Raw genomic sequence first — 26,867 nt, 5'->3', positions numbered from 1 at the left:
CTTTAAAGATGAAAGTAGTAGTTATTTGTTACCAGAAATTTGTCAATGACATAAGTAATTTTAGAGAGGAACGCTAAAAACATTCCTGCAGAGCAAAGGAATGAATAAAAACTGGTTTCCAGGAACTGCAAAGTACAGGACTCCTGATGATGTTCAAGGTTTATTTTCATGAGTGCTCTCCCCTAGTTTTCAAAACATTACAAAACAGGATACAGCTTGAGAAAATGTCATGCAATAATACAGTATTCGAAATACCAAAGCGGGAGTGGGGTGGGGGTGGGGGGGTCTCTTTGTCGGTTGAGCACTCACATTGGATAACATTCCTAGGAGTCACTTCATCGCAAGCAGGTTCCAGGCAACACCTGGATAACCTCTAGTAAGCACCTGTGAGAGCACAGCACGGTGTGTGGAAGAGGATCCAACTTTGCTAGTGCTAATGCACCAAAGGAGATGAGGTCCAAGTATTTGTTAAGCACTTACTATGTGTCAGACACTGTTTAGGGGATTCGGCACAGAACCATCTTATAGACCTCCCACTTCAGTCCAAGAAACCTCTGCCCTCGTGGCACCTATATTTTAGCAGACATGGAGGTAAGGGGCAGGTCCTATGTCACATGTTAAAAACTGATGTGAAAAAAAATAAAGGAAGAATGGAGGGTAAGTAATGTGGGCAACAGGCCATGTATGTCTTCATGAGGATACTAACTGGGTACCAGTTATGTCACAAATTGAAATAGAAAAGCTACGGAATCTGTATTTCTTCACAGCTGAAGAGTGTAGCCTCTCACAGAAGAACAAGTATGGGGGTGGGGAGGGTCATCTTCTAACAGAGACCTGGAAAGGATCTTAGGTACTCACTGTCCAGATAAAGGTATTAAACGATCAAAAAAGCAAAGAACTACCAGTAACTCCAGAATGGATTTTCTGTAAGGTAACAAGGTCCACAGGGAGGGTTGTGATCACTTGGCAGTAAATAACCTTTCGGCCTTCCCATATCCCAAAGGCACTTAAACACCAGACTCTGGTAGGTTTCAAACAGCAGATTTAATAAAAGCTAAGACAGTGACATTAAACACCATGAGGAAAATGATATTCTCTATAATAGGGCAAATTAAGCTGCTAGATAGCATTTTTGTTACTGTATCTGGGGAATAGTATCCAGATGTAGAAAAAGTGGAATCCTGCAGAATGTAAGGACACACATTCTCTTAAAGACTTCTGTCCATTTGGGTGTCTCCTTGTTTTTGAAATTTTCTTGGGAGTTGAGAGGGTGTTTCCCAGGATTGCCTCCTACTTGCAAGTAGTAACCTTCCTCGCCACATTTTAAAAAAAGATGTATTGATTCTTTTAGAGAGAAAGAGAAAGGGAGAGGGAGAGAATCTCAAGAAGAATTCCTGCTGAGTGGGGAGTCCCATGCAAGGCTCAATCTCATGACCCTGAGATCATGACCTGAGCCAAAATCAAAAGTTGTATGTTTAACCCACTAAGCCACCCGACATCACCATTTCTCGCCATCCTGATCAGCATTAACAAAGCCTGTCCATCTGGTTAGCTGGCTGCTACTTTTAATAAATGTGACCTGACAAGATGGAGGAATCATGACATTCACTGGCTTTATAATATCTCTTCTGTCTACTTTGCAGAAAGGTGAATCTCAAAAATGAAACAAATAATTGCCTTGTAAATGGTAAATTAAAATTAAGATCTGAAACAATTACTTGATTATTTGCATATGGCAAAAAAGTTGAGAAGGCACTTTATTTAATGAAAACTATTATTATCCAAATAAAGAAGGTCTTAAGTTTTTTGATTTTGTGATATTGAATTTTCCCATCTGTTTGGAAAAAAAAATCCATGCAACAGATACTAAAGTTAAGGGTTTTTTTTTTTAATCTAAAAGTTTAAATTTGCAAAGTTTTAAATCTAAAATTGGGCCTTGACCAACATGTAATGTTTTAAGAATCATTCCTGTTGAGGCATTAATTCCTAGAAAATCTAAAAGCTACAGACTATAGAAAAATGGCAATTTGGGAAGGAAAGGGCTTTTTAAAAAAATCTTTCAACAGAAGCAGATTTGCCACAAAAAAATGGCACTTATGTGACCCCTGTGAACGCCAGGAATAGCATGGCATGAAAGAACTTTCTAGTTGGGAAAAGGCTGCTGTTCTACAGAGGGACTTTTGATAAACGGTAAACCACCTGAAAAGAATTCAGAAGGACAAATCTCCAAGGCTAATGTAATCTGTTGTGAATTGTTTTCATTTTAATAATTATTTGTTCTCAACCCTGATTGTGTACTTTCTAAAAGAAGGCCCGTGGAATTATATAATCTTCAAGTCCACTCCAGAATCCCTGTATACGTATCTAACCCTGTTGCACAGATGAAAAGAAATTTAGGAAGCAGTTTCTTTCTTCTGTCATTTGAGGAAAGTTTACAAGGAAACAGGATTGTACTTTCATTGTAGGAAGATGATTGGTTCTGAATTACCAGTATGTCTGGTTTCAGAAACAAAGCAAGAAGGTTAAGGTAAGAAGATATTTTCACAGCTGGCTTTCTCTAAATAGATTTGGCCACTTTAAATAAAAAACTTTCTAGCCAGAATACTCCTTGTTCATAGCTTTCTCCCATTAATTGATCCATGTATGGCAGGACCAAATTCTACTGCTGGTCCATCCTCCTGGGAACAAGATGGGTCAGATCTATTCTTACTGCTGTTGACAGTGCTACATACTAAAATTATGCCTTCATTTACAATATAGTAAGCTTCTGTGTAGAATGCATTTCTATAAACAAGCATAAAATCTAACCATAGGCTATCACTGCAGTCAAAAGCATGAAAAAGGGATCCCTGGGTGGCTCAGTCGGTTGAGTGTCCAACTCCTGGATTCGGCTCCGGGCCTCATCTCTTGGCTCCTGAGATTAACCCCTGCATCAGGCTCCACACTCAGCGAGAGTCAGTCTGGATAGTCTCTCCCTCTGCCCCTTCCCCTGCTCACATGCACTCTCTCTCAAATAAATAAATAAATATTTTAAAAAATTAAAGTATGAACAAATTTTTAAATAATTTAACATAAAGACTATCTGTATTTACAATGCTATCCAAGCAAAAGGGAGAAGAAAAACCACATGTACCAAGCTTATTGCAGACCCTAATGAGCCAATGGAATAACAGCTCTGCCCAAAACAGTAAAAGCTCATCCTAGAGGCAGAGCCTCGGGTGGTGGCCTCTGCAGCTCTAGGACACCCACCAGTCATTTCCTAGGTGACAAGGAAACTTTTCAGTATCTTTTTAAGGGCAAGGTATATTAATTACCACTCTTCTTGCAAGAGGTATTTGATATTTGCTCAGAGCGCCAAGGCCATGATCAGAAGCCTGGGTCAGCTCAGGGAGACAATGGAATTACTCGTCTGCTAAGGCCCGTCCTTGCTCCTTCTTCTGTACCTTCTGTTATCAATCGCATACATCAGTGTCATATAGGAAGCCTGCCTGACCCAGGGGCTCCCTTGGTGGCCTATGACAGTGATCCCACATTGCTACCAAATACTTCCCCAGGTGCACTCTGCTTTCATAGCCCTGTTACACTTGGCTTTTCTGGGTTTTCATTCTACTCTGCTCAACTGATTCAGTCACAAAAGACAAGCCTATAGACATGCCCAGCACAGTGAAGGCACAGCAGTTAAGAGCTCATGCTTGGACATCTGCTGATCTGGGTTTGCATCTTTTGACACTGATATGACCTACCTCATTAAAGACCAAAATGCACAAAAGGCACAGTTCCCAGGACCCATAGTAAAAGCTTGCAAAGTGTTGGCTGTTATTACTCTCACTTTGGCTCGCATCCCTTGGCAACAAATCTAAGCCCCTTATCTCCCCTCAGTCCCCAGATCTTACCCACCATCTGACCCCAAAGGATTGCACCACCAGAACTCTGAGCAGCTCTCACTTCTTGCAAAATTCATTTGATACCCACCACGTTGCCTTGTCTTAATCTTCCTTTTATCTTGCATATCCTTCTACAGACCCGCTTCCTGTCCCCTGCGATGGGTAAATGGTGGGCTGTTTGTCAGTTTGTTCATTTTCCCTGCAGCACTGAGCACAGTGGCTTGGCCATAGAAAGCTCCAGAACTGCTGTGGCTTGGCTGGATTCAAAAGTTGCCATGGGAAGGACAAAGCACGGGATTTTGGAATTTGAGTTGGGGCCATTCCAATTCTTTTGGTGGAGATTATTTGAAACTTTCACACCAGGTCATGCAAATCCTCCCTTCTGTGAGACTGTATATATTTCTAACTTTATATTATTCCTGTGGTGTTATATAAAGATCAGTCTTCCCACCAAGTTCAAAAGCAGCTCGCTGCTGGAAGCAGCTCCATGGGGGCATTGAACAAGAAGAGAAACAGGTTCCACATGTTAGGAGAGTCTCATTGAACCAAAGCAATGGCCAGTCTCCTCACATGGGACTTTCTCCTTCATCTGTCTTCTTCACGTTGCATGAAGGCTCACTTCACCCCATGCCAAATCACCATTTTATGTATCCTCGATAGTGGTTGTTAAATTATTCCTTTGTTTGATTCAATGGAATGATGAACAAAGAAAATTTCTTCTTCAACCTGTGGCCCTTATATAAAGACCTATCAATCAAGGTGCTTGATTATGACCCTATTTGTGGTCCCGTGACTTCACGTGAGTCTACTCAAACTGGTGACAATGTGGTGAAAGATTCACTTTCCAATAACTACCACCACAGGGCCTCTAGGCTCAAGAGCTAAAACAAATAACACTCAGCATATCCTAGTTTGGGCAGAGAGGCATACGCCTTGAAATATACACTTCTAGACAAATCTATGCAAGGGAGCAGGCTACTCGCCAGAGTGAGAGCTACTGACTCTTAAAGGCAACCACGATTCTGAAGTTTCCAACAAGAATTCACATCGACGCCAGACAAGTAGGAGAGACAACTATTTAAAAAAAAAAAAAAAATCCAACCTAAGTCCCAGACAAAAATGTCTAAGAAAGATGAAACATGACTTCATATCCTCTACCCAAATTTTGACAGAACTTCTTATACCTGAGTGTAGAGGCCACCCAAAAGGTTATCCTTTTATAACCAATGGATTGTTTTGGTTGTCCACACCATCTGCCCCCAGGTGGGACATCGTATGGTCCAACCAGGCCTGTTTTTATTGTTTCCGGTGGATTCATAGCATCTGTTTTAAGTCCCCCAGTCCCTCCCTGCTTCTGCCCAGAGCCTGAAAAGGCACTTACCATCTGTGACAGTGACTTCTTCCTCCTGGCCGTTCAGGGCTCCCTCCTGGGGGCTGAACTCTTCTTCCTCAGCTAAGCCGTTGGCACTAGACAGCTGACCATTCTTCTGCAGAAGCTACAGGGAACACAAAACCATGTAAACTTACTTTCAGTGATAATGAAGATTTAAGTCTTGCATTAGTCTGAATGAGTCAGCTACATTACAAAAGGTACCCCAGGAGCTACTAACCAGCAGTGAGGGCTTTGTGTCTGGGTAAATGAGCACACCACTCCTTTATCCACTCATCCAAAAGCCATAATAGACAAACTCACCATTCCAGGCCTATTCAAGATACAACAAGGAGTAAGTCAGGTGTGGTCCCAGCCCCTTTGAGCTTACAGACTATGAAAAGTAGACTTTTAAAAATTGTTTTTTCAAGGCACCTGGGTAGCAGAGTTGGTTAAGGGACTGACTCTTGATTCTCACCTCTTACTGGCACTGCATGGTCGTGAGCTCAAGCCCAGTGATGGACAAGTAGCCCAGTGTGGAGTCTCCTTAATTGTTTTTCTTTTAAACAACACTTCCTTGTGATGCAAGGTATGCATATTTGACCAAAATATACTTATGTGACAATATGTCCTTCTCAGACAAAAGGACAGACATGTAAATAAACAATTAGGGAAATGGTCTTGACTCATAACAGAGGAATATATACAAGTCACAATAGAGGAGCCCTAACCTATGGGATGTCTGGAGAGGGAGGAAGTACAGACAAAGCTAGATCTAAGTTCCCACACAATGGGCGTGTGAGAAAGGGTACAGGGGAAGCAAGGAAAGGAGGCAAATGTGGAATCCCAAGGATCAAAGATCAGTGTACCCAGAGACAAGAGAAGAAAGAGAGATGGGTAACTTGTGCTTCTGTGAGTCCTTGTTCTTTCCTTAAAATATCACTAAAATGGTCAGTTGTCCTCTACCCCCAAGATAACCTGTGCAATGGATGTTTTCAGTTGCAAAAACAGTAGACATGAGATATGCCCTTACATCATTTTGTAAATCCTGAGAATATGGGTAAAAAGTTTTAAGGCTATTACAAAAAGAGTACAATAACCATTAGGATAAGGATTTCGACAAAGCTTTAGAGCTCATGCACACTTACCATTTTATCAAAACCAATATGGACGGGGGAAGTATTTCCATTTTACAGAAGAGGACACTGGAACTCAGTGTGATCACAGAGGGTGGGGGTTGGCTGGCCACAGGTCCCACACCCTAGAATAGAGGCACCATAGCCCAAAGGCCACCACTCACCACCAACTATTTCCAGGCTTTTCTCACAACACTACAGATTGCTGAAGGGCTTGTTGCTATGCATAATGATAAAATGCCATTTAGAGTATTCCATAGTCCAGGGACCTACCAACTCCAAGGAACTCTCAAAGCCACGGCACTCCACTTGGCATCATTCCATGCTGTTTAGAGGCTAATGGAGCACACTGGCCAAACCACTGACTTTGATCAGAGTCTTGAGGGGATAGCAAGTTCAAGACCGTCAATCCAGAAGACTAGAACTGAGCTAAATTGATTTCACCTGGCTGTTCCCAGCTCCCAGCAAAGTTGCCCTTCAACATGAGCTGCTTCCTGAAATAATACCACTGTACTTTAATACATACTCTACAGATGGAATAGTTGGCTTCAAAATGTGCATGCTGAGTCTATTTATTAGACAGAATCCTTGGATTACATTTCTACTTTAAGTCTTCTCTTACCAAAATATGAAAGATAGAGGAGTCTTAAATGAAACCTAAGGACAAAAGCAAGGTGGGGGGGGGAGGTCTCCACAACGCCCATTAGCAAGAATGTCAGCCTTTAAGAGTATCTGGACTAAAAATTGCTAGTTATGTTAGTATGTCAGACTCAGATTTGATTAACAACATGAAGGAGAACCAGAGAAGGAAAGCAAGAAACACATATTACCATCGGATGCATGGAAACCCAATGACTCTAACCTAAGAAACACTGATGTACACACCATGATATGGCAAACCAAATGGGGATCATGAGAAAGCAGGTTTAATGCCTCAATTTTTCAATGCAATAAACAATGCTCCTTGTTTAGGAAACAGAATTCTGAAGTTTTACAGAGTTTAGAGTCCTACAGAATTTTTTTTTTAACAGTTTTTTTTTTAATTTATTTATGATAGTCACACACAGAGAGAGAGAGAGGCAGAGACACAGGCAGAGGGAGAAGCAGGCTCCACGCACTGGGAGCCCGACGTGGGATTCGATCCCGGGTCTCCAGGATCGCACCCTGGGCCAAAGGCAGGCGCTAAACCGCTGCGCCACCCAGGGATCCCAGAATTTTTTTTTTTAAAGATTTTATTTATTCATGAGAGACACAGAGAGAGAGAGAAAGAGGCAGAGACACAGGCAGAGGGAGAAGCAGGCTCCTCGCAGGGAGCCCGATGCAGGACTCAATCCCGGGACTCCAGGATCATGCCCTGGGCTGAAGGCAGACGCTCAACCGCTGAGCCATCCAGGGATCCCCTAGAGTCCTACAAAATTTCTACAATTCTTGAAAGAGGTCTCATACTTCTTTATGAATTGTCAAACTCAAGATATCTCATATCCAGAGCCAAATTGAGTGTCTTTAAATGTGAAAGGCCTATAGGATACAGGCACAAACTTTCTTCTGCCCTTAAATGTTACATACATATAACAAAGCACATTAAATGACATCAAATGAATCTTAAAAACTGAGATCACCTGCTAGCCCTCCTTACATACAAAGTTGATCACTGTGGATTAGTTTTTCCCAGTGACCACAGTGCATCTGTCTCTACTTCCAAAAGGCACCTGATGAATCAACTCTGGTAACAGACAACTGATGATAAGGACATTATTAAAAACTGAGTTTTGAGCCAATTTTATTATACGCATAGCTTGGGTCTCAAAGCAAGGGGACAACTCAAGCTTTGACCCCCGCAGGTGATATCTCCAGTGAGCATTCAAAGCAGGTGATATCTCCAGTGAGCATTCAAAGCCCATGACACATCCACACTCCACACACAAAATTAGGACTTCATTCTTAACCATATTTGGATTATCTCCATCATTCTGAGTTTCATTTAGAGAGATGCTGTTTCAAAATCTCATATGTCCATATAGATGGATAATTCACTTTTTCGTGACAAAAAGAGTGTTTTCTGGGGCACTTGGGTGATTCAGTGATTGAGCATCTGCCTTCAGCTCAGGTCATGATTCCAGGGTCCTGGGATGAGTCCCACATGGGGCTCCCCACGGGGAACCTGCTTCTCCCTCTGCCTACGTATCTGCCTCTCTCTGTGTATCTCCATGAATAAAAAATAAATAAAATCTAAAAAAAAAAGTGTTTTCTTTTTTCCCCACCCCCAAACATTTATATACTATTGTTAAAGATCCAGGTGCTTCTGAGAGTCATCAGTAAGTTAAAGTCACCTCAAATTGTAAGAAACCAAGCCCACTGTCCCTTAACATTAAAGTCCCTTTTGTCTTTATGCTTATATATATTCATAAGCATTTGTAAAAAGGGAAGAATATATATTTTTACATTTTATTTGAGAGGAGAGAGTGGGGGAAGGGCAGAGAGAGAATATCCCACTGAGCACAGAGCTCAGTCTCATGACCCTGAAATCATGACCTGAGCAGAAAACCAAGAGTCAGGCGCTTAACCAACTGAGCCACAGTGCCCTGAGAAATACATGTTTTTTCATATGTATTTGGCTTGTCCTCAGTCATTCTCTTTTGTCTGTAATTCAAATGCCCACAGAAGACAAGGATTTATTTATCAATTATGCCCAGGTAAACACCGAGAGCTAAGGACACAATTTAGTGACAGGGGATGAGAATGTTGGAGCCAGATGAAGTATATGAAGGCCATCTAATTCAGGGAAGAAAACAGTTATTAGGATTCAAGTTTCCAAACAAGAAAGAAAATGTCTCCGCTCTTCCACTCTGCAGCTTCCTCACAGATTTCTCCATACCTTTTGTACTTACTTTTACACTTGGACAAACACAATTATAGAACCTTGACTGTTGAGATAGACATTAAACTTGAAAGACATGCTCCCTGCACTTATACACAGTGAGCAGCACCAGAAAACCTCTATTCCCACTGGATTTGTGCTTCAAAAAGGGTAACCGCCTCTTTTGAGCAAATCAAAACCCTTAATGTTTTCAAGCTTATATCCTTTGAGTGGGTCAGCCAGAGTTTATTCCCGTAAAGTATTACCACATTACAACTCAACAAGCTTTAAAAAGAATCTCAATGTTTCCAGCACCGTGTTTTCCTCTCATTGCTCTATGAACAACAGAGAATATCCAAAATGGCAGCCAAAGCATTGCAGAAAAAAAAAAAAAAAAAATCAGACTTCTCCATTCCTCTTCCTCCTCCACAGGACTCCCCACAATTTGCTATGAGCAGAGGAAACAGTAGGAGTATCAAGATTTTTTTTTTTTTTTTGCTTTTCAAAGTAGGCTCCATGCCCAGCATGAGGCCCAACATGGGGCTTGAACTCATAACCCTGAGCTCAAGACCTGAGCTGAGATCCAGAGTTGGACACTTGACCAACTGAGCCATTTGGGCACCACCACCCCCTTTTTTTTTTTTAAGATTTTATCTTTAAGTCATCTCTTCACCCAACAGAGGCTCAAACTCACAACCCCGAGATCAAAATGTCTGAATCTCTACTGAGCTACCCAGGGGCTCCAGGAGTATTAAGCTTTTTAATGAGGAGTGTTAAGCTCTTTAATGAGGGAGTTAAACTATGAGCAAAACAGATGAGTTCTTGACAGCTCTCAGGATGTTGGGGGAAGAAGAGAGGAGCCTGGTTAAGTAACTTTCACCACAAAAGTGATACTCTGTCTACATCTTCACTGGATGACCAGCACAGCTGGGACTGGCCTCACAATCCTGCTGTGCACATAGTAAATGAGGCTCTGATCAGCATAATTCTGGCAAAATGCAAGAACTAGAATTGTTATATGGATGTAGGTAGGACCAATCAGAAGTAAGTCAATATGACAAGGACACACAAACAAATGATCAGAATAAAAAAGATTATCTGGGGGGAATTTTGTTTTATTAAGTTTTTAAAATTTAATAAATATACCCAACGTGGGACTCAAACTCATGACCCCAAGATCAAGAGTTGCATACTTTTGACTGAGCCAGCCAGGCACCCTTATCTGGGGGAGGGTGGAAGGAGCAGTATTTTAAATCCCTGACGAATCTGTAAAGAAAACTCTTCAATGTCTTTTTCTTCATTCTAATAGGGAGTGTTTTTGAAGGTAAACCTTTAAAAATGTCAAACAGAAGAAAACATCAGAGAATAAATCAGTATACAATGTCTTTAGAGAGCGATTTGGAAATAAGCTATGAACAGTATAAATATGCATGCCCACCCCACCACACTATTATTTTTTTAAGAGGGAGAGAGCACTGATGTGTGAGCAGGAAGGAGGGGGCAGAGAGAGGGAGAGAGAATCCTCAAGCAGACTCCCCGCTGAGCATGGAGCCCTGCTGTGGGGCTCGATCCCATGACCTTGAGATCATGACTTCAGCCGAAATCAAGAGTCACATGCTTAGCCGCCTGAGCCACCCAGGCACCCCATCCCCCACACTATTCTAATAGATATGGCTTTACATACTTATGCAGGCATAGGTACAGTGATGTACAACACACAATCTGGGTAACAGCACCAAAGGGAATGCAGTAAATCTAGACACTGATATGGGTAGATGTCTCCAGTTTAAGTGGGAAAAGCAAGCCATGGAGAATGTTTGATCCTTTCATGTGTTTAAAATAAGACAGAAATGTCCCACTAACAGGGAGGGAGGGTACAAGGGGAGGAGAGGACTTCCTATGATCTCTGTAAGCATTTAAACAAAACAGAACAAAACTCTGTAATAATAACACTACATAAAATCTGCCTTTGTAGACTTGTTTGTTTTCCCCTTTGGAAAGGTGTTGAGAAAGAGAGTTTTTTTACTAAGAGGTATAACTGATACGTATCATGTGAAGGCATGGTTTCCTTTTTACTCACTCTATCAGTGCAAAGCTGAAAATACTTTGAACCCTAAAATCCACAGATTCTTGGCTATAAACATGCTAATCCTGGATTTCCAGGATTCACAAATCTTTTCAGATCATCTGAGCCATGGGCCAAACTGCTCTCATACAGCTTTCACTCCTCTGTTTGTATGATCTCCAAATGTGATCATTAATAATGTCCTCAGCCACACCGTTTATCAAAAATATTGACCAAGACTTGGAGCGCCTGGATGGCTTAATAGGCTAGGCATCTGACTCTTGATTTCAGCTCAGGTCATGATCTCAGGGTCATGAGACTGAGCCCCAGGTCAGGCTCCATGCTCAGTAGGGAATCAGCTGGAGGATCCTCTCTCCCCTTCCCCCTCTTCCACTCTCCCCCCTCAACCTGGTGCATTCTCTCTTTCTCTCTCTCTCTCCCTGAAATAGATACATAAATCTTTAAAATATATATATTGACCAAGACAGAGCCAAGAATATCACAGCTCTACAGCAAGCTACCAGAGGCCCCTGATACATTAATGCATGTAGCATGGACTCATTTCACAAGGGGATTTAAAATTTTTTTTAAAGATTTTATTTATTTATTCACGATAGACTCACAGAGAGAGAGAGACAGAAAGAGGCAGAGACACAGGCAGAGGGAGATGCAGGCTCCACACAGGGAGCCTGACGCGGGACTCGATCCTGGGTCTCCAGGATCGTGCCCTGGGCCAAAGACAGGCGCCAAACTGCTGTGCCACCCAGGGATCCCCCCACAAGGGGATTTATATACATTTGCTAATCTGATCTTCTGCCTTAAGGCAACGATTATCATCACCCCTGCTTTACAGCAGCCATAGAAGCAGAAGCTGAGAGGTACTGAGAGGAACAGAGCCAGGATGTAAAGAAGCTGGGACTCGACCCAGGTGACAGCGCTGCACACGCAGCCTCAGTGCGATAGTGATCTGCCCTGGCACTGAGTTTCTTAAGTGTAGAATTCCTAATTTAGAAAATAACCAGCCAACTCGTTTCACAAAAATGGCAAAGAATACAAGTCATCGTGACAATACCAACCAGCCTGGGTTATGTTTAAGCTAAAAGTTTCCCTCTAATTTAGAGGTCACTTACAGAACAGCAACACAATTATGGGTTTCAAAAGGTTTGCATTCCTTTTATGAAGTAACCATTTTTATTTCAAACTGATCTAAGCAGAAAGCTTTGCAAAACCTAATTTAAGTAGAAAACTTTGTAAAATCCAAGTCTAAACACCATACAAACCTTCAGGTCAGAGAGTGAGGAACAGAAGAGGAGATGCTTTACGTAATGAAATGGGTCTAATTCCCAGTTAATTAAGGTCACTGCAAAAAACAGAGGAAGGAATGCAAGATTTTTAAAAAGTTAACATAAAATAAGAAACTCTTCTAATTATCTAAAATTTGGGGGATGATTATAGCCTAATCTTCTAGGTATTAAAAATGGTACCTACAAAGTGTATATAATAGTATGAAGATGTAGGGCACCTGGGTGGCTCAGCCGGTTAAGTGTCTGCACAGGTCATGATCTGAGGGGCCTGGAATCAAGTCCTGCATTGGGCTCCCTGCTCACCAGGGAATCTGCTTCTCCCTGTGCCTCTGTTTTTCTCGCTCTGTCTCTCATGAATAAATAAATAAAATCTTTTAAGAAATATAAAAAAATAAATACAATAGTATGGAGGTGTGGTTTATGTTGTAATAGTCAACCTAAATAAAACGCGAACTAAACAATTATACACAATGATGACATATATCTATAAGAACATACCATAAAGTAGCAACATTACTAAACTGTTAATATACTAACGTATCAAAATAAAATTGGGGGAGGGACTATGAATATATGATATCCTTTATTTTTCTATTTTTTTGTTTTCTGTTTTTTACCTAAATAACATGATTACTTTTACAACTGGGTGGTGGGAGAGCTTTTCCTTTGCAAGTTATTTTGTTTCAGTTTATTTTTAGCATGGGCAAAAGGCAGCTAAGAAAATTCTGCTTTACAGTGAAGCATTGTAATTCTAATTTCTACCAGTCACATGAATTTTCATGGGAAAACAGAACTGCTTTAAGAAAGAAACAACAGTGAAATCATATTTCAGGAGTTTATTCATGCAAACTAATCCATATTCCCTCCTCAAGGTGAGATGACACAGTGGGCTCAGAAGCAGAGTAGAGGGCTGGGTACTCTGGGGCCTGATTAAGTACTTCAATTCAGCATTTTATAATTACCCCATCATTGTCTCAGGCTGAACCGTGGTAGCTTGGGGCCAGCAAACAGGCGGTGGCCAGGAAAGCAGAGTCTGATCGATGGCTTTAGCCTCTCCTGCCTCCTTTTCTTTCTTTTCTTTTTTTTTAAAAAAATATTTTATTTATTCATGAGAGGCAGAGAGAGAGAGAGAGAGAGAGGCAGAGACACAGGCAGAGGGAGAAGCAGGCTCCATGCAGGGAGCCCGATGTGCAACTCAATCCCAGGTCTCCAGGATCAGGCCCTGGGCCGAAGGTGGCGCTAAACTGCTGAGCCACCAGGGCTGCCCTCCTGCCTCCTTTTCTCTGTAAAATGGCTAAGAATTTATCTTACCTACCTCACAGGATATTTGGAACATCCCCTGACACATGTTAAGTTGGTAGTAAGTCAACTGTTAACCTAAGTTTTACCTGTTTTTATTATACCATTTGCTGTCAACAATTATGATCTAGAAAGAACTATTTGTCCCAGGCCCATTTCTAAAATGAAAGCTTTAAGAATTCTTCCTGACTGGGCCATGCTCTGCACTAACACATCTAGCATGAAGGTTGCCAATGCTCTAATTTCCTAATGCTCTGGGTGGGAAAAGAGGGGCAATGAGTTTACACAAGGGACTAAATGGAGGAGACACTGGAGTGTTTTGTACTGTTGTTTTTTTTTGTTTTGTTTTGTTTTTGTTTTTTTTTAACCATAAAAAGTACAGAGGAAACAGCAGACGGCACAGCATGGTTCTCATCAGCTGAGGGACCTTGCTCATTCTCCCAATTATAAATGTGGACTATGATCATCTCAATTTTCAGACTGTTTGATGAGTCAAATAAATATCTAAGAAAGTTTTCCTCAATTGAAAACCTCCCGGAAACTACTGTGTGAGTCTCAGTCCACTTGTACAAATCAAGGTATGCATTCTATTTCAGTATTTTTATATCATACGAAGGCCACCTTTTCAAAACTCTTGTGTTTGTAGTGAGGATGGTGTTGGAATTGGCAGCATTAGATTTGAAAGGACAAGGGGATCTAACAAAATTAGAAACAGCTGTGTACAGAGACAGCATCTCACTCTACCCAATCTTGCACACAAATGGGGCTGCAGCTCAGGACACAGGGCACCACTACAGTAGGAGGGCCATAGCTTTGGAAAAGACTTGGCCACAAGGAAACAATGACTAAAGAAATATCGGCTCTTGTGCCTGGGGTTCTTGGCTGGTCTGACCGTCTGGAAGCAAAGGCAACTTATCCTACTGTGAGAATAAGATTGTACAGGACACCCCCCACCACACAGAGCTGCATGGTATTAATGTGCCCGTCTACCAACACTGCTTAAAAAGTTGACCATCTTGGGATGCCTGGGTGGCTCAGTGGTTGAGTGTCTGCCTTTGGCTCAGGGTGTGATCCCGGGGTCCTCGGATCCAGTCCTGCTAGATCCAGCTCCCCACAGGGAACTTGCTTCTCCCTCTGCCTACGTCTCTGCCTCTCTCTGTGTGTCTCTCATGAAAAAGTAAATAAAGTCTTAGAAGAAAAAAAAAAAGCTGACCATCTTGGGATGCCTGGCTGGCTCAGTTGGTAGAGCATGTAATTCTTGATCTTAGGGTTGTGAATTCAAACCTCATTTTGGGCTGAGAACTTACATAAAAGTAAAAAAAAAAAAAAGTTGACCATTTTTATGACTGTCAACAGCCATGGATCCAATTTACTCTAAACCAAACTGTCCAAACAGCTCACAACTGAATATGGTGAAACTATTTCATCTCTCCTTTTTATTTAAACACAAGGACAAATAGAATTTCCCAAACTATTTTTAAATTTCTAGAAATAAGCTGAAGGCTAAATGTGGAAACTGATGACTCCATCACTAATCTATATTTATAAAAATTGTAGATGAGCCATAGTCCTAATTTTTGTGAGCTAACTGGACTGAATTATTTAATCTCTCTATGGCCTCCCCTACAAGCCATGCTTTCTAACAAGTCAGCCTTACGATGCTCCTCTGTCTGGGTATGAAAGCACTCTACCCTAGGGACAGTCCAGCTCTGGGATGCAAAAACAAATCTTATGAAAAGAAGAGTGGTAACATGATTTTTAAAGGTTTTCTTTAAGATTCCAAAAAAAAGTTGTCAATTCTGTAGTCTGACAATAATAATGTGGTCATGTTATTTTATGAAGTCTTCAACCGTTAGGTCTATAATGATGATGCAGACAAACAATCTTGTATTTAAGATAAGCAAATAAAGTATGTCAATCTTACTTGACAAAGTAAGATTGGGGCACCTGGGTGGCTCAGTTGGTTAAGCATCTGCCTTCAGCCCAGGTCCTGATATTAGGGTCCTGGGATGGAGACTATACAGGTCTCCCTCCTCAGTGGGGAGCCTGCTTCTCCCTCTCCCTCTGCCCACCCCCCCCCCCAGTTTGCACAGGCACATGCTCTCTCTCTCTCTCAAATAAATAAAATCTTTTAAAAAATAAATAAAAAATAAAATTTGACAAAATAAGATCAGTACAATGTTGATCACAGCTGAAACTAAATGATGGGTATGTGGGTGTTTATTATTCTATAGTCCTTGGATTTAGAAAGGATGCAAGATAATCCACAAAACAAAACAAAACAAAAAAAGAAGACCTTAAAACTTGCAAGGCTTTTTAAAGAGAGAAAATGACCTGCTTCTCAAGTTTCAGAGGTATCACCAAAACTCTTCAAACCACATGAAATTGAGAAGAGCACCTGGGTGACTCAGTTAAGTGACGGACTCTTGATTTCAGCTCAGGTCCTGACCTCAGGGTTGTGAGGTCATGGCTCCCTGCTCAGCAAGGGCAGGGAGACAGGTAGGATATGCTTAATATTCCCTCTCTCCTCCCTCAGCCCCTTTCCTTCTCCCCTCCCCCTTGCACCCAAGCTCTCTCTTTCTCAAAATAAATAATAATAATAATAATAATAATAATAATAATAATGTCCTTATCTTTGAGAAGTGACATTTGGAGATCTTTCTGATCCCAATTTTCCTCCTGAAAGAGGCTCTCCTAAAAAGTGTGGCAGCAATTCTATTTCTTAAAATACTGATGCCCTGAAGCTTCTGATCTTTAAATAAAACCTCTCTCTGCTGGCTTTTAATTTCATGCTATTTTTTTTTTAAACGATTTATTTATTTATTTGACAGAAAGAGGAAGCAAGCATAAGCAGAGGGGAGCAGCAGCAGAAGAGGGAGAAGCAGACTCCCCACTGAGCAGGGACCCTGACATGGGGCTCCATCCCAGGACTCTGGGATGGAGACCCAAGCAGAAGGCAGATGCTTAACCAACTGAGCCACCCAGGTGTCCCCAATTTCATGTCATTTCTTCCCACTCATATATTCACAAAAAAAAACCCAACAAACAAAAGTATCTCCTTCCTGGTTGGTGACATTAAACCAAACTGAATTAATCTGAAGTTCCCAGCAAAGGGGGTTAGGGGTCTCATCGCTATCATCTAGAGTTAATGTGGCTCCCTTCTCTCCAGCCTTACACAAAAACACACACGATCGGACAGTCCATGCTTCGGAGATTTCAATGCTTACAATTTTAGATTCTGGATTATCTGCACAGCACATTGAATCTGTGGGTCCTTAGATGCCACTTTGCGAAGGGGATATATACAAATACAAAGTCTACAGTCACTGTCCCTATTTCTTGTAATTATCAGCAAAATTCATTCAAGTCCTTAATGTAGTTTCAGGAGGAATAACCCAGAGTCACCCCTGGGCATGAGAAAGAATGAAAGTAAAGAGAAATCCATTAAAATCACCAGGTTGCTTTTAGCATGCACAATTAATTCAACTGCATGCTAGTATTCAAATATTTAAGTGGTTAAAAATAATGGAAAATAATGTATCTCATGTTGTTTATGTAAATCTCAAGGCCTGGGCCACTCTAGGTGATCCCTTTATTGGGAATGTTAAGTATAAATTAGGTCTCTAAATCTCAAAGATCAGCATTTTTCAAACAGGTACCCAAGAGTATCAGCACACGAGATGTATCAACATCAGTGTGCCAGGCATTATCTAATATATATAGTATATATTACTATATTATAATATAATATAGTAATATTCTGGGCTCAAATCATCCTAGAAGACTGTAATCTAGACAAAGTTAAGCATATCTGCTTAAATTTAGGCAATCTTTATGGTGTATACTCTGAACCTCTAAGGAGGAAATCATTGTAACATTTTTAAGATTTTATTTTTAAGTAATCTCTACACCCCGTGTGGGGCTCGAACTCACAACCCTGAGACCAAGAATCACATGCTCTGCAGACTAAGCCAGACAAGCTCCCCATGGTAACATTTTCTTAAACGACCTGCCCACAGAACCCTTGAGCCACATCCATGAACAGCCCCTGTAACTAAAGACACCAGGGTAAATGCAATCTGTTTTTTCAGTCAGATCTTCCCCTACTTTAAAAAGTTACAGTTGTTTTAAAAAATATTAAAGATCTTCAGTTCTCTGGGAAAGTATGTGAAAGAAAACAAAGCTCTAAATCTGGTGAGGTGGGAGAGATCAACCATGCTGATTTCAGACAAAGGGAATTTATAAGATCTCTGCTTGAGATGAGGGAAATAAAAAGTACCACCTACCAACTACAGTGATTCACTGCGTGAGGATGGTCTACCAGAATTCCAGTACGTGATAGGCCTACCTGGGAATGTCTGGAGCTCCCTTAACATTTAGATCTGTATCGGACTTAGAACAGAGAGATGCTCAATAAAACAACTAAAGTAACATGTGAATCCTAGGCGATGGATCCTGACGTGCTGACAGCACCAGCATCCTCCTATGTGGACACTATGTGCTGGAATTGCAGGGCATGAGGCATTCCTGGTATCCTCTACTCCAAAACGTGCTGCTTCTGGGTGGTGGTCCTAACACTCCTGGCTAAGAGTCACTGCTCAGCCCCACGAACCAGAAAAGAACTGTAAAGATTGAACTTTAACTGCGTTCTTTATCTCCAAGTCTTCCCTTAAACCAAGAAAATGTGATCTTACTTATATTAGGTTACATCACTGATATAACCTTTCTAATACAGATAATCAAGGGAACAATGATTGAACTGGTGTGTCCGCTTGGTTGAAACAGACTAAGCAACCCAACAATTCAAGGACAGGAATCAAGCTCCACTCTGAAGTTAATTACTTTCTTGTTAAGCTTCCAAGCAATGCTGAACTTCCATGTTTAACCGTAGTAGGCACCTAACATCGGTTGGTTAGTGAGTTGATGGTGGACTCTCCAGATCTGGCCATGTTAGACATCTCAGGCTATGAATCCCTAAAGCATTTTTTTTAAGGTTTTATTTATTTATTCATGAGAGACACAGAGAGAGAGGGGGGCAGAGACATGGAGGGAGAAGCAGGCTTCCTACTGGGAGCCCAATGAGGGACTCAATCCCAGGACCCCAGGATCATGCCCTGAGCCAAAGGCAGATGCTCAACCACTGAGCCACCCAGGTGTCCCTAAAGCATATTTTCGAGTGTAATGACATCATAAATGTCCAAGACAGATTATTTTTCCCTTTTGAGTTGTTGCACCTGCAAGATACACAGGGTAGATCAACTGCCTGCCATAATGACTTCATAGGCCCCTGCAGATCCAAATGCAAAATAATCAAAATCTTACTGTGAAAAGAACAATGAGAATGAGATTGGTGAACACAAGATTGGTGTTCTGAGACACTTCTAACTATTCTCATGCCTTGTTCCTTTTGAGTCCCTATACCATGAGGTTCATACTCATTAGGTTCATGGTAGATGCAGAAGATCCCAATTCCCACTTAATCCTACACACCACTTCACACTCACGTAATTACTCTCGTTAAGATCCTCTCAAAGGGATCTGCGTTAGGTAGCAAAATAGGATATCACATCCTTGCTTAGGAATTCAAATAATACGGAAAGTTCTGAAATCCACTGCATGCCTTAGAAAGGCTAACTACTTTCTTTTCTTTTTTAAAAAAGATTTTATTTATTCATGAAGACAGACGAGAGAGAGAGAGAGAGAGAGAGAGAGAGAGAGAGGCAGAGACACAGGCAGAGGGAGAAGCAGGCTCCATGCAGGGAGCCCGATGTGGGACTTGATCCCGGGTCTCCAGGATCATGCCCTGGGCCGAAGGTGGTGCTAAACCACTGAGCCACCAGGGCTGCCCCTAACTACTTTCTAAGCAGCCCAAGGCAACACAAATTACCACCTCTTGCAGGTTCCACCCCAGTGTATAGAAATGAGACTGTAAGTTTACTGCAAGCTTCGCCCAACATAAGCAGTATTTAATTAGGAGGATAACAGAGGTCAGAGTTAAATAACATGCACGACTGGCATGCAAATGTAGTGGCTGTACCGCCTTTGAAGCACATTGTTTAAAATAACTGCTGATTAAAATCCAGGTGGAGCAAATTTATCGATCACCCCGTGGTGACTTCAGTTCTACGTCTGTAGCTCCCTTTGATTAAAAAAGAAAACGAACACGCAAAATCGCTTGTCTTATTTTCAGTAGAATGAACTTAATTTTCAAAGACGCCTATCAAAGATAATGTGATTTAACAAAGAATCAACAACTGCTATCCTACAATGTCCGACTCCAAACATTTCTAGCAGAATCACCGAAAAAATGTGATACAGACTAGGAAAGCCACACGTTGCTAAGCCATAGAGCGCCGTGCTGTGCTTGCTAAAGCGCAGATCTATAGCTTCCCAGACTGAATTCTGAACTGCTTTTCAATTGATTAAACGTCTGCCTCACATCTGCTTCTTTCTGAAGCCTGCTAAGCAGGGGGTCCCGCTGCCAGAACCTCTCCTGCCTGGAGCTTTTAGGATGGAAGGGGCTCAGCAAGGAAGGATGCGAGGGGGCTAGGTTAAGCCATCCTGAGGGGCTTCCAGAAATGCCTCCTTTGATGTAAAAAAAAAAAAAAAAAAAAAATCTCAAAGTTTCTGATTCACCATGGCATGGATTATTTAATAAAGTTATTAAACATTTAGCTCTGATAATGGTCTCAAAGATGCCATTTGGGAGAATCCATTTAGGGTCTGTGGATGGTGAAGAGCAGAATTAAAATGATAAATTGAAATGGGTTTCTCTGACGTGTGTGCTTAGCTCTGGGCTCCCTGGGACTCAGCCGGCCTGCTGCATACCAAAATAAAAGTGACGTGAGTTCAGTCCTGCAGGTCCTTGAGCACGGCCAGTGTTTATCAGTTAAGTCTGGTCCGAGTCAAACAAAGACTGCCTCCGCCCACAGATTCATAAAAGGCAGGTGATGGCAGGGCCATTCCCTTAACTGGTAAAAATTCTACAAAGTTTCTCTAGCCCCAGCAGCATGGCACAGTGCAGGAAAGGGAAAGGCAAGGGTTAGCGTCGCAGCTCGGGAGGGAATCCCAGCTGAGCCTCCTCACTAGCCGAGAGTCGTCTGACCACATTTCTCATCCTGAGCCTATAAAATGGGGATAAAACTTTGCAAAGTTGTTGTGGCCGCAGCCCAACCCAATGAAATCAGAACCTGGGGAGGGGTACCCAGGTATCAGTCACATCCAAAGCTGCTCAGGTGCTTCACAAGGGAAGCCACTGTCTCAGAGACATGATAGTGACCACAGGACACTGACAGTTGGTGAATGGGGACACCAGGTTTGGTCACTTGCCACGGCTGGTAAACAGCTCTCAAAAGGAAAATCAGAATGCGAGTGAGTTTGTAGGAGGGGGAGAGGTACAAAGAAGAAACTAGGGACACCTGGGTGGCTCAGTGGTGGAGCCTTTGCCTTTGGCTCAGGCTGTGATCCTGGGGTCCTGGGATTGAGTCCTGCATCGGGCTCCCGGCATGGAGCCTGCTTCTCCCTCTGCCTGTGTAAGAAACTGATGAAGGTTGGGAGTCACCACAAAGGGAAGAGGAAAGGAAGCTGACATTTCATAAAAAAGACAGTGAGGCAGCCTAACTGAATGTTGAGACCTTAGCACCAGGGATCAATTGGCTTGGCTTCAAGTTTCCCTCTGGTAGGGATGGAAGAGTGGAGGTGGGATAGAGGTTCAGAGGGGGCCGAGGTGGAAGAGAAGAGATGGCAGCAGGCGCTGCTTCTCATGTCCCGCCGGCCAGCCCAAAACTTGGCTCATCACAGTGTCCAGCTGGCGCAGCAGTGGTGTGCTGGAAGGATCTCCTGACCCAACCCCCTTACAGGAGGCTCAGCAAACACCCAGACACTGCCCAGTGTTCCTGTCACCAATATGGCTCTGATCAAGGTACTAGGACTCACAGAAAATAAACACCATAATACTAGGTCCCATAAGCATTCAGAGGCACTAAAATATTTTTTTTAAGATTTTATTTATTTATTTATTTATTTATTGGAGAGAGAGTGAGCAAGAGACAGCACTAGCCAGGGGAGAGGTGGAGGGAGAGGGAGAAGCAGGCTCCCCATGGAGCAGGGAGCCTGATTTGGGGCTCGATTTCAGAACCCTGGGATTATGACCCGAGCCAAAGGCTGACCTTTAACCAACTGAGCCACCCAGGCACCCCAAAATTTACCCCAATATTTTCCATAAAGAAATACTGACTATTCTAAGAACAGGTTTATATTGGTCAATGCGTTTCTTCTGCCGACAGTAAGCTTCCAAATAATCTCACTCAGGTGCCTCTTCCCAAACCCGGCCTTCTGGATGAAGGAAAAGGATATGAAAACAAAACAAAACAAAAACAAAACTGTCACAAACCCTAAACACACTAGTCATCGTGTTACCGAAGGAAGAGTCACAATCCAGATTGTACAACACACATCTCTGTGCATCCCTCAGTTTTCATTCTGAATGAGCTGAGACAGGCTATTTATTATTAATAAAACCTGGGGAAGGAAAGAGGCATCTGGGACACCCCTCTGCTCTCCCCTTACAAAACCAAGCCTTCCACAGTATCTATGTTCAAGAGCCACCCTGCTTCTTTTCCCTAGGTAAATCTCAACTGGTTTAGACCGTATTACTCAAGTTATTCTAGGAAAGACAGCACCTAGATAGAAATACGGTAGCTCTGGAATCTTTTCTCTCTCTCTTTTTTTTTTTTTAAGATTTATTTTAGAGAGAGAGTATGTGTGAGCCAGCAGGGCAGACGGAGAGGGAGAGAGAATCTGAAGCAGACTCTCAGCCGAGCACAGCTCGATCTCAGCACCCTGAGACCAGGAGCCACCCAGGCGCCCCTCCTTATTTTCCTACTTTTTAAAAATTTCCCAAAGTTCTTAAATAAAATGCATTGCACATAAACCAACATTCTGCTCGGGATCTAACGCACTCCACTGGAAGGTGTTTCTAAAAAGTGGACGTTCAATAGCTTTATCACCGGCAAAGCCCTGTGAAAAGCACACCAAGTACAAGGTGTTTGGAGTTTTTTTGTTTGTTTGGTTTTACTACTAAATTTATTCCCTCAGGGATCCCTGGGTGGCGCAGCGGTTTAGCGCCTGCCTTTGGCCCAGGGCGCGATCCTGGAGACCCGGGATCGAGTCCCACATCGGGCTCCCGGTGCGTGGAGCCTGCTTCTCCCTCTGCCTGTGTCTCTGCCTCTCTCTCTCTCTCTGTGTGTGACTATCATAAATAAATAAAAAAAAAAAAAACTTATTCCCTCATACTTCTGCTTCTGATACCTACAAAGTGGTCAGAATATTCACTAATAGATAAGCAAGCACTCTAAAGAGCATTACCTGATTAAAAGTCCACTCAGTCTGGTGAAGCATCATGGTGAGTTTGCAAAGAAACAAAGCTGTATAACCATCTCTCAGCGTTCGGGATGGGGAGTATTAGCTTGAATCTCTTCATCTGCACTCGTCGCTGGCAGTTAATTATTACACGAATATAAGTGATCTCATACAAGTGCATTTTCCAGTAAAAAAGGAATCCATTAACCTAATTTATAAATCATAAGTTATACCTGTCAAAATAGCTTTTAGAGCTGCCAGCTATCATAGAGAACATCTAGTAATGCCATTAATACCTTGATTTTTAGCTTTATCAGCAATAAAGTGGAACACAGAATAGGCCTCATTACCCACATAAACACACACCAGGAGTCCTGTCCTGATTTACAAGGCAGCATTAATTTTGGAAGAATTTACTCCATCCCTTCAAATGCGTAAGTTTTTACTTCTGAACGGGGCTGGTCAGGGTGGACAAGACAGATGTATGCCAAATCCAACAAAGATATGAATTAAACATTTCAGGAGATCTCTGCAATCCTGAGTTATAACTACCAACTTTACAATAGCACATAATTAATGTTAGCACCTATGGTTTGGAAAGTCAGTTTAAACAGCACGCTCTGGGCTCCTTAGTTTAATAAATTTGCACCCATCTGAGCTGGCTCCACCAGGCCAACAACGGTGGGATCTTGGTCAGGTCCGCACTGGCAGCTCTAGTTCTTGTTTTTTTTTTATTCTATAAAGTATAAACCCAGCACTCTGAGCTCTAACCTAAAACAGGTCATATTCAGGAATCTCAGAAAGAACAAAGGATCTGCTTTGACACCTAGGCAGAGTAGACTGGCTGTTTCATCCATAAATGCTTTGATTAATAACTAGCATCTAAACAGAGATGGCCCACATGGCAAAAACCTCATAAGCAAAGTAAGTGATTTCTGGAAGTTTAGACTGTTTAAAGATAGTAAAACATAGTTTCATTTTGTGATACAGAATACATAATTACCTTTACACAGGAGTGAAAGAACTATACATTTTTTTAAAAAGATTTTATTTATTTGAGAGAGAGAATGCATGCCCTTGCAGGGGGAGAGGCAGATGAAGAGCAAGAAGCAGAGAATCTCAGACTCGTACTGAGTGCAGAGCCTGATGTGGGGCTCAAACTCAGGACCCTGAGATCATGACCTGAGTGCAAACCAAGAGTCACGCTTAACTGACTGGGCCAGCCAGGCACCCTGAAAGAACTATATTAAAATGACATCATTCCTAAGGTATCACAACACTGAAAAGTATTGAAGATGAAAAGTAGATTTCAAACTTCATTTTCTCCAAAATAAGACTGGCATCTTATGGAAGATAGTGCTTAGGTTCTTGCAAATGCCTTCTTTTCATCATTACATGCACTGTCTAGTTCAAGGGTCTCATCTAAGCACTCATGTTAGGGTCAGACTTCTGTTCCTGGTCCTTCGAATGCTGTTATTTTCCAATTTTATCTGGTTTTAACCTACCCCTTTTATTGGTATAAAACAGATTTTTCTAAACAAAAGAGTAGATTACCAGACAAGTTACAGCAAAAAAGAATGTTGATTAATATTCATTTGTCTCCGATATGTTTTATTTTTCTGAAAAACCTCCATTCCCTCTTTTCCATAAACTCTCCATTGAGGATTAGAAGCTTTCTGGTAATCAGCTTGAAAAAGACACACAAAAAAATGAAATGCAGTTCTAATGTGCATGATCACCTTCTGGCAAGGAAAAATAGTTCAATGGCTAACTCAATAAAGCGAATCACTGCTGAGACAGAAAAATATTATTTGGTATCTAATCATGTCATAACGGCTGAAAAACAAATTAGCAAATGTCTTATAAAACTGTCTGCAGTTACTGCCCATGGGGAGTAGGAGACAACATTCTGCTTTAATAGTTAAGATGGTCTGATGGAATTAGAATTAGTCTTACTTGACCCCAAAATACTCCCTATTCTGTTGTTTCATACTTCATACTGTTGCATCATGACATTCAGTATTTTTTTAAAGACTTAAAAAAATATATATTTGAGCGAGAGAAAGAGAAAGAGCACTTGGTGGGGTAGGAGCAGAGGGAAAGAGAGAGAGAGAGAGTCTTAAGCAAACTCCACTGAGTGCAAAACCCGACACAAGGCTCAATCCCAGGAACCCTGAGGATCATGACTATAGCCAAAATCAAGAGTCTCACACTTAACAAACTAAGGTATCCAGATGCCCCAACCTGCACACTATTCTTAAAATAAGTTCATGGACTCGGGGATCCCTGGGTGGCTCAGCAGGGAGCTACCCAGGGATCCTTTGGCCCAGGGCATGATCCTGGAGTCGCAGGATCTAGTCCCACGTCAGGCTCCCTGCATGGAGCCTGCTTCTCCCTCCTCCTGTGTCTCTGCCTCTCTCTCTCTCTCTCTCTCTCTCTATCATAAATAAATAAATAAACAAATAAATAAGCAAATCTTAAAAAAAAAAAAAAAGTTCATGGACTCTGGCAATGCAGACCACTACATACTCATACAACTTCTTGCATTTTTGTTCTCCTTACTGACCTGCAAGGTTCACTTTCCAAAGTCTCTGTATTAGCTTGAGCTGCTATAACAAAATACCACACATTGGGTACTTTAAACAACAGAAATTTAATTCCTGGATACTGGGAAGATCAAGGTCAAGGTGCCAGGCAATTTAATTTCTGATGAGAACCTGCTTCTTAGCTCATAGATGGCCACTTTCTCACTGTACACTCATGTGGCAAAGGAAGGAGAGAAAGATACACAGAGACAATAAGTAAGAGCATTCTGATAGCTCTTCTGATAAGGACACAATCCTTTCAATCAGATCCCATTCTAGGTCTCATTTGACCTTGATTACCTGCTTATAAGGCCTATCTTCAAATACAGCCACATTGGAGGCTAGGGCTCCAGCATATGAATTTTGAAGGGGTCAGGATTCATCCAGAGCAAAGAGTAATCCCTGGAAGAGGCTTCTGGGGCACTGGGAATGTCCTACAAAAACTGACCAGGAGCTCTTTACACACATTCATTTTGTAAGAATCCATCAAAGCTACACACTTAAGGTTTATAATGCTTTATTGGATGTGAGTTGACCATAAGCAAACAAAAATTGCCCAAAACATCAATCTGGCTGCAAAGTAGACAATGCAAAAAGCCAAGAATGGAGGCAGGGAGACTGGAACTAGGGAGGAGACCCTGGGGAGAACAATCCCCCCCAATCTGTCTGTCATGTATTTTGGAGTGAAGCCCATAGGACCTGACACTAGGAAAAGAGCTCTCCAATTAAAGGCTTGGTTGTAACTGCCAGTTTGAGTTTAGAAAAAACTCTGCCTGTTCAAGGTTTCTAACCTTGGGCTTTATCTTTATCTTCATTCTCTCATTCTCCCTCCCCTCCCCACCCCAAGTTGTATGGGGTTCCTTAATCTCTAGATGCCTGTTTTGGCCGTTGGTAGAAAGTGGATTCACAAGTTTGTACATATTAGGAGGTGCTTAAGAAAGCAACTGACACATAGTAAGCATCCAGTTAATTTCAGCTATTAGCATTACAAGGAACAAATCACTGCTT

General features: G+C 41.9%; 1 protein-coding gene across 1 annotated transcript in view; it reads right to left on the bottom strand.

The window, feature by feature from the left end:
- The window catches only part of AKAP12 (A-kinase anchoring protein 12), a 96,755-nt gene that overhangs the window by 37,269 nt on the left and 32,619 nt on the right, over positions 1–26,867 (bottom strand). The window contains exon 2 of the mRNA XM_072827844.1: positions 5,266–5,380. Within this exon, the coding sequence (XP_072683945.1) occupies positions 5,266–5,380 (115 nt within the window). The remainder of the gene's footprint in view (positions 1–5,265; positions 5,381–26,867) is intronic.

Source organism: Canis lupus, chromosome 1, assembly GCF_048164855.1.
Source record: "Canis lupus baileyi chromosome 1, mCanLup2.hap1, whole genome shotgun sequence".
NCBI lineage: Eukaryota > Metazoa > Chordata > Mammalia > Carnivora > Canidae > Canis > Canis lupus.
This window is presented reverse-complemented; position numbering and strand designations above follow the sequence as displayed.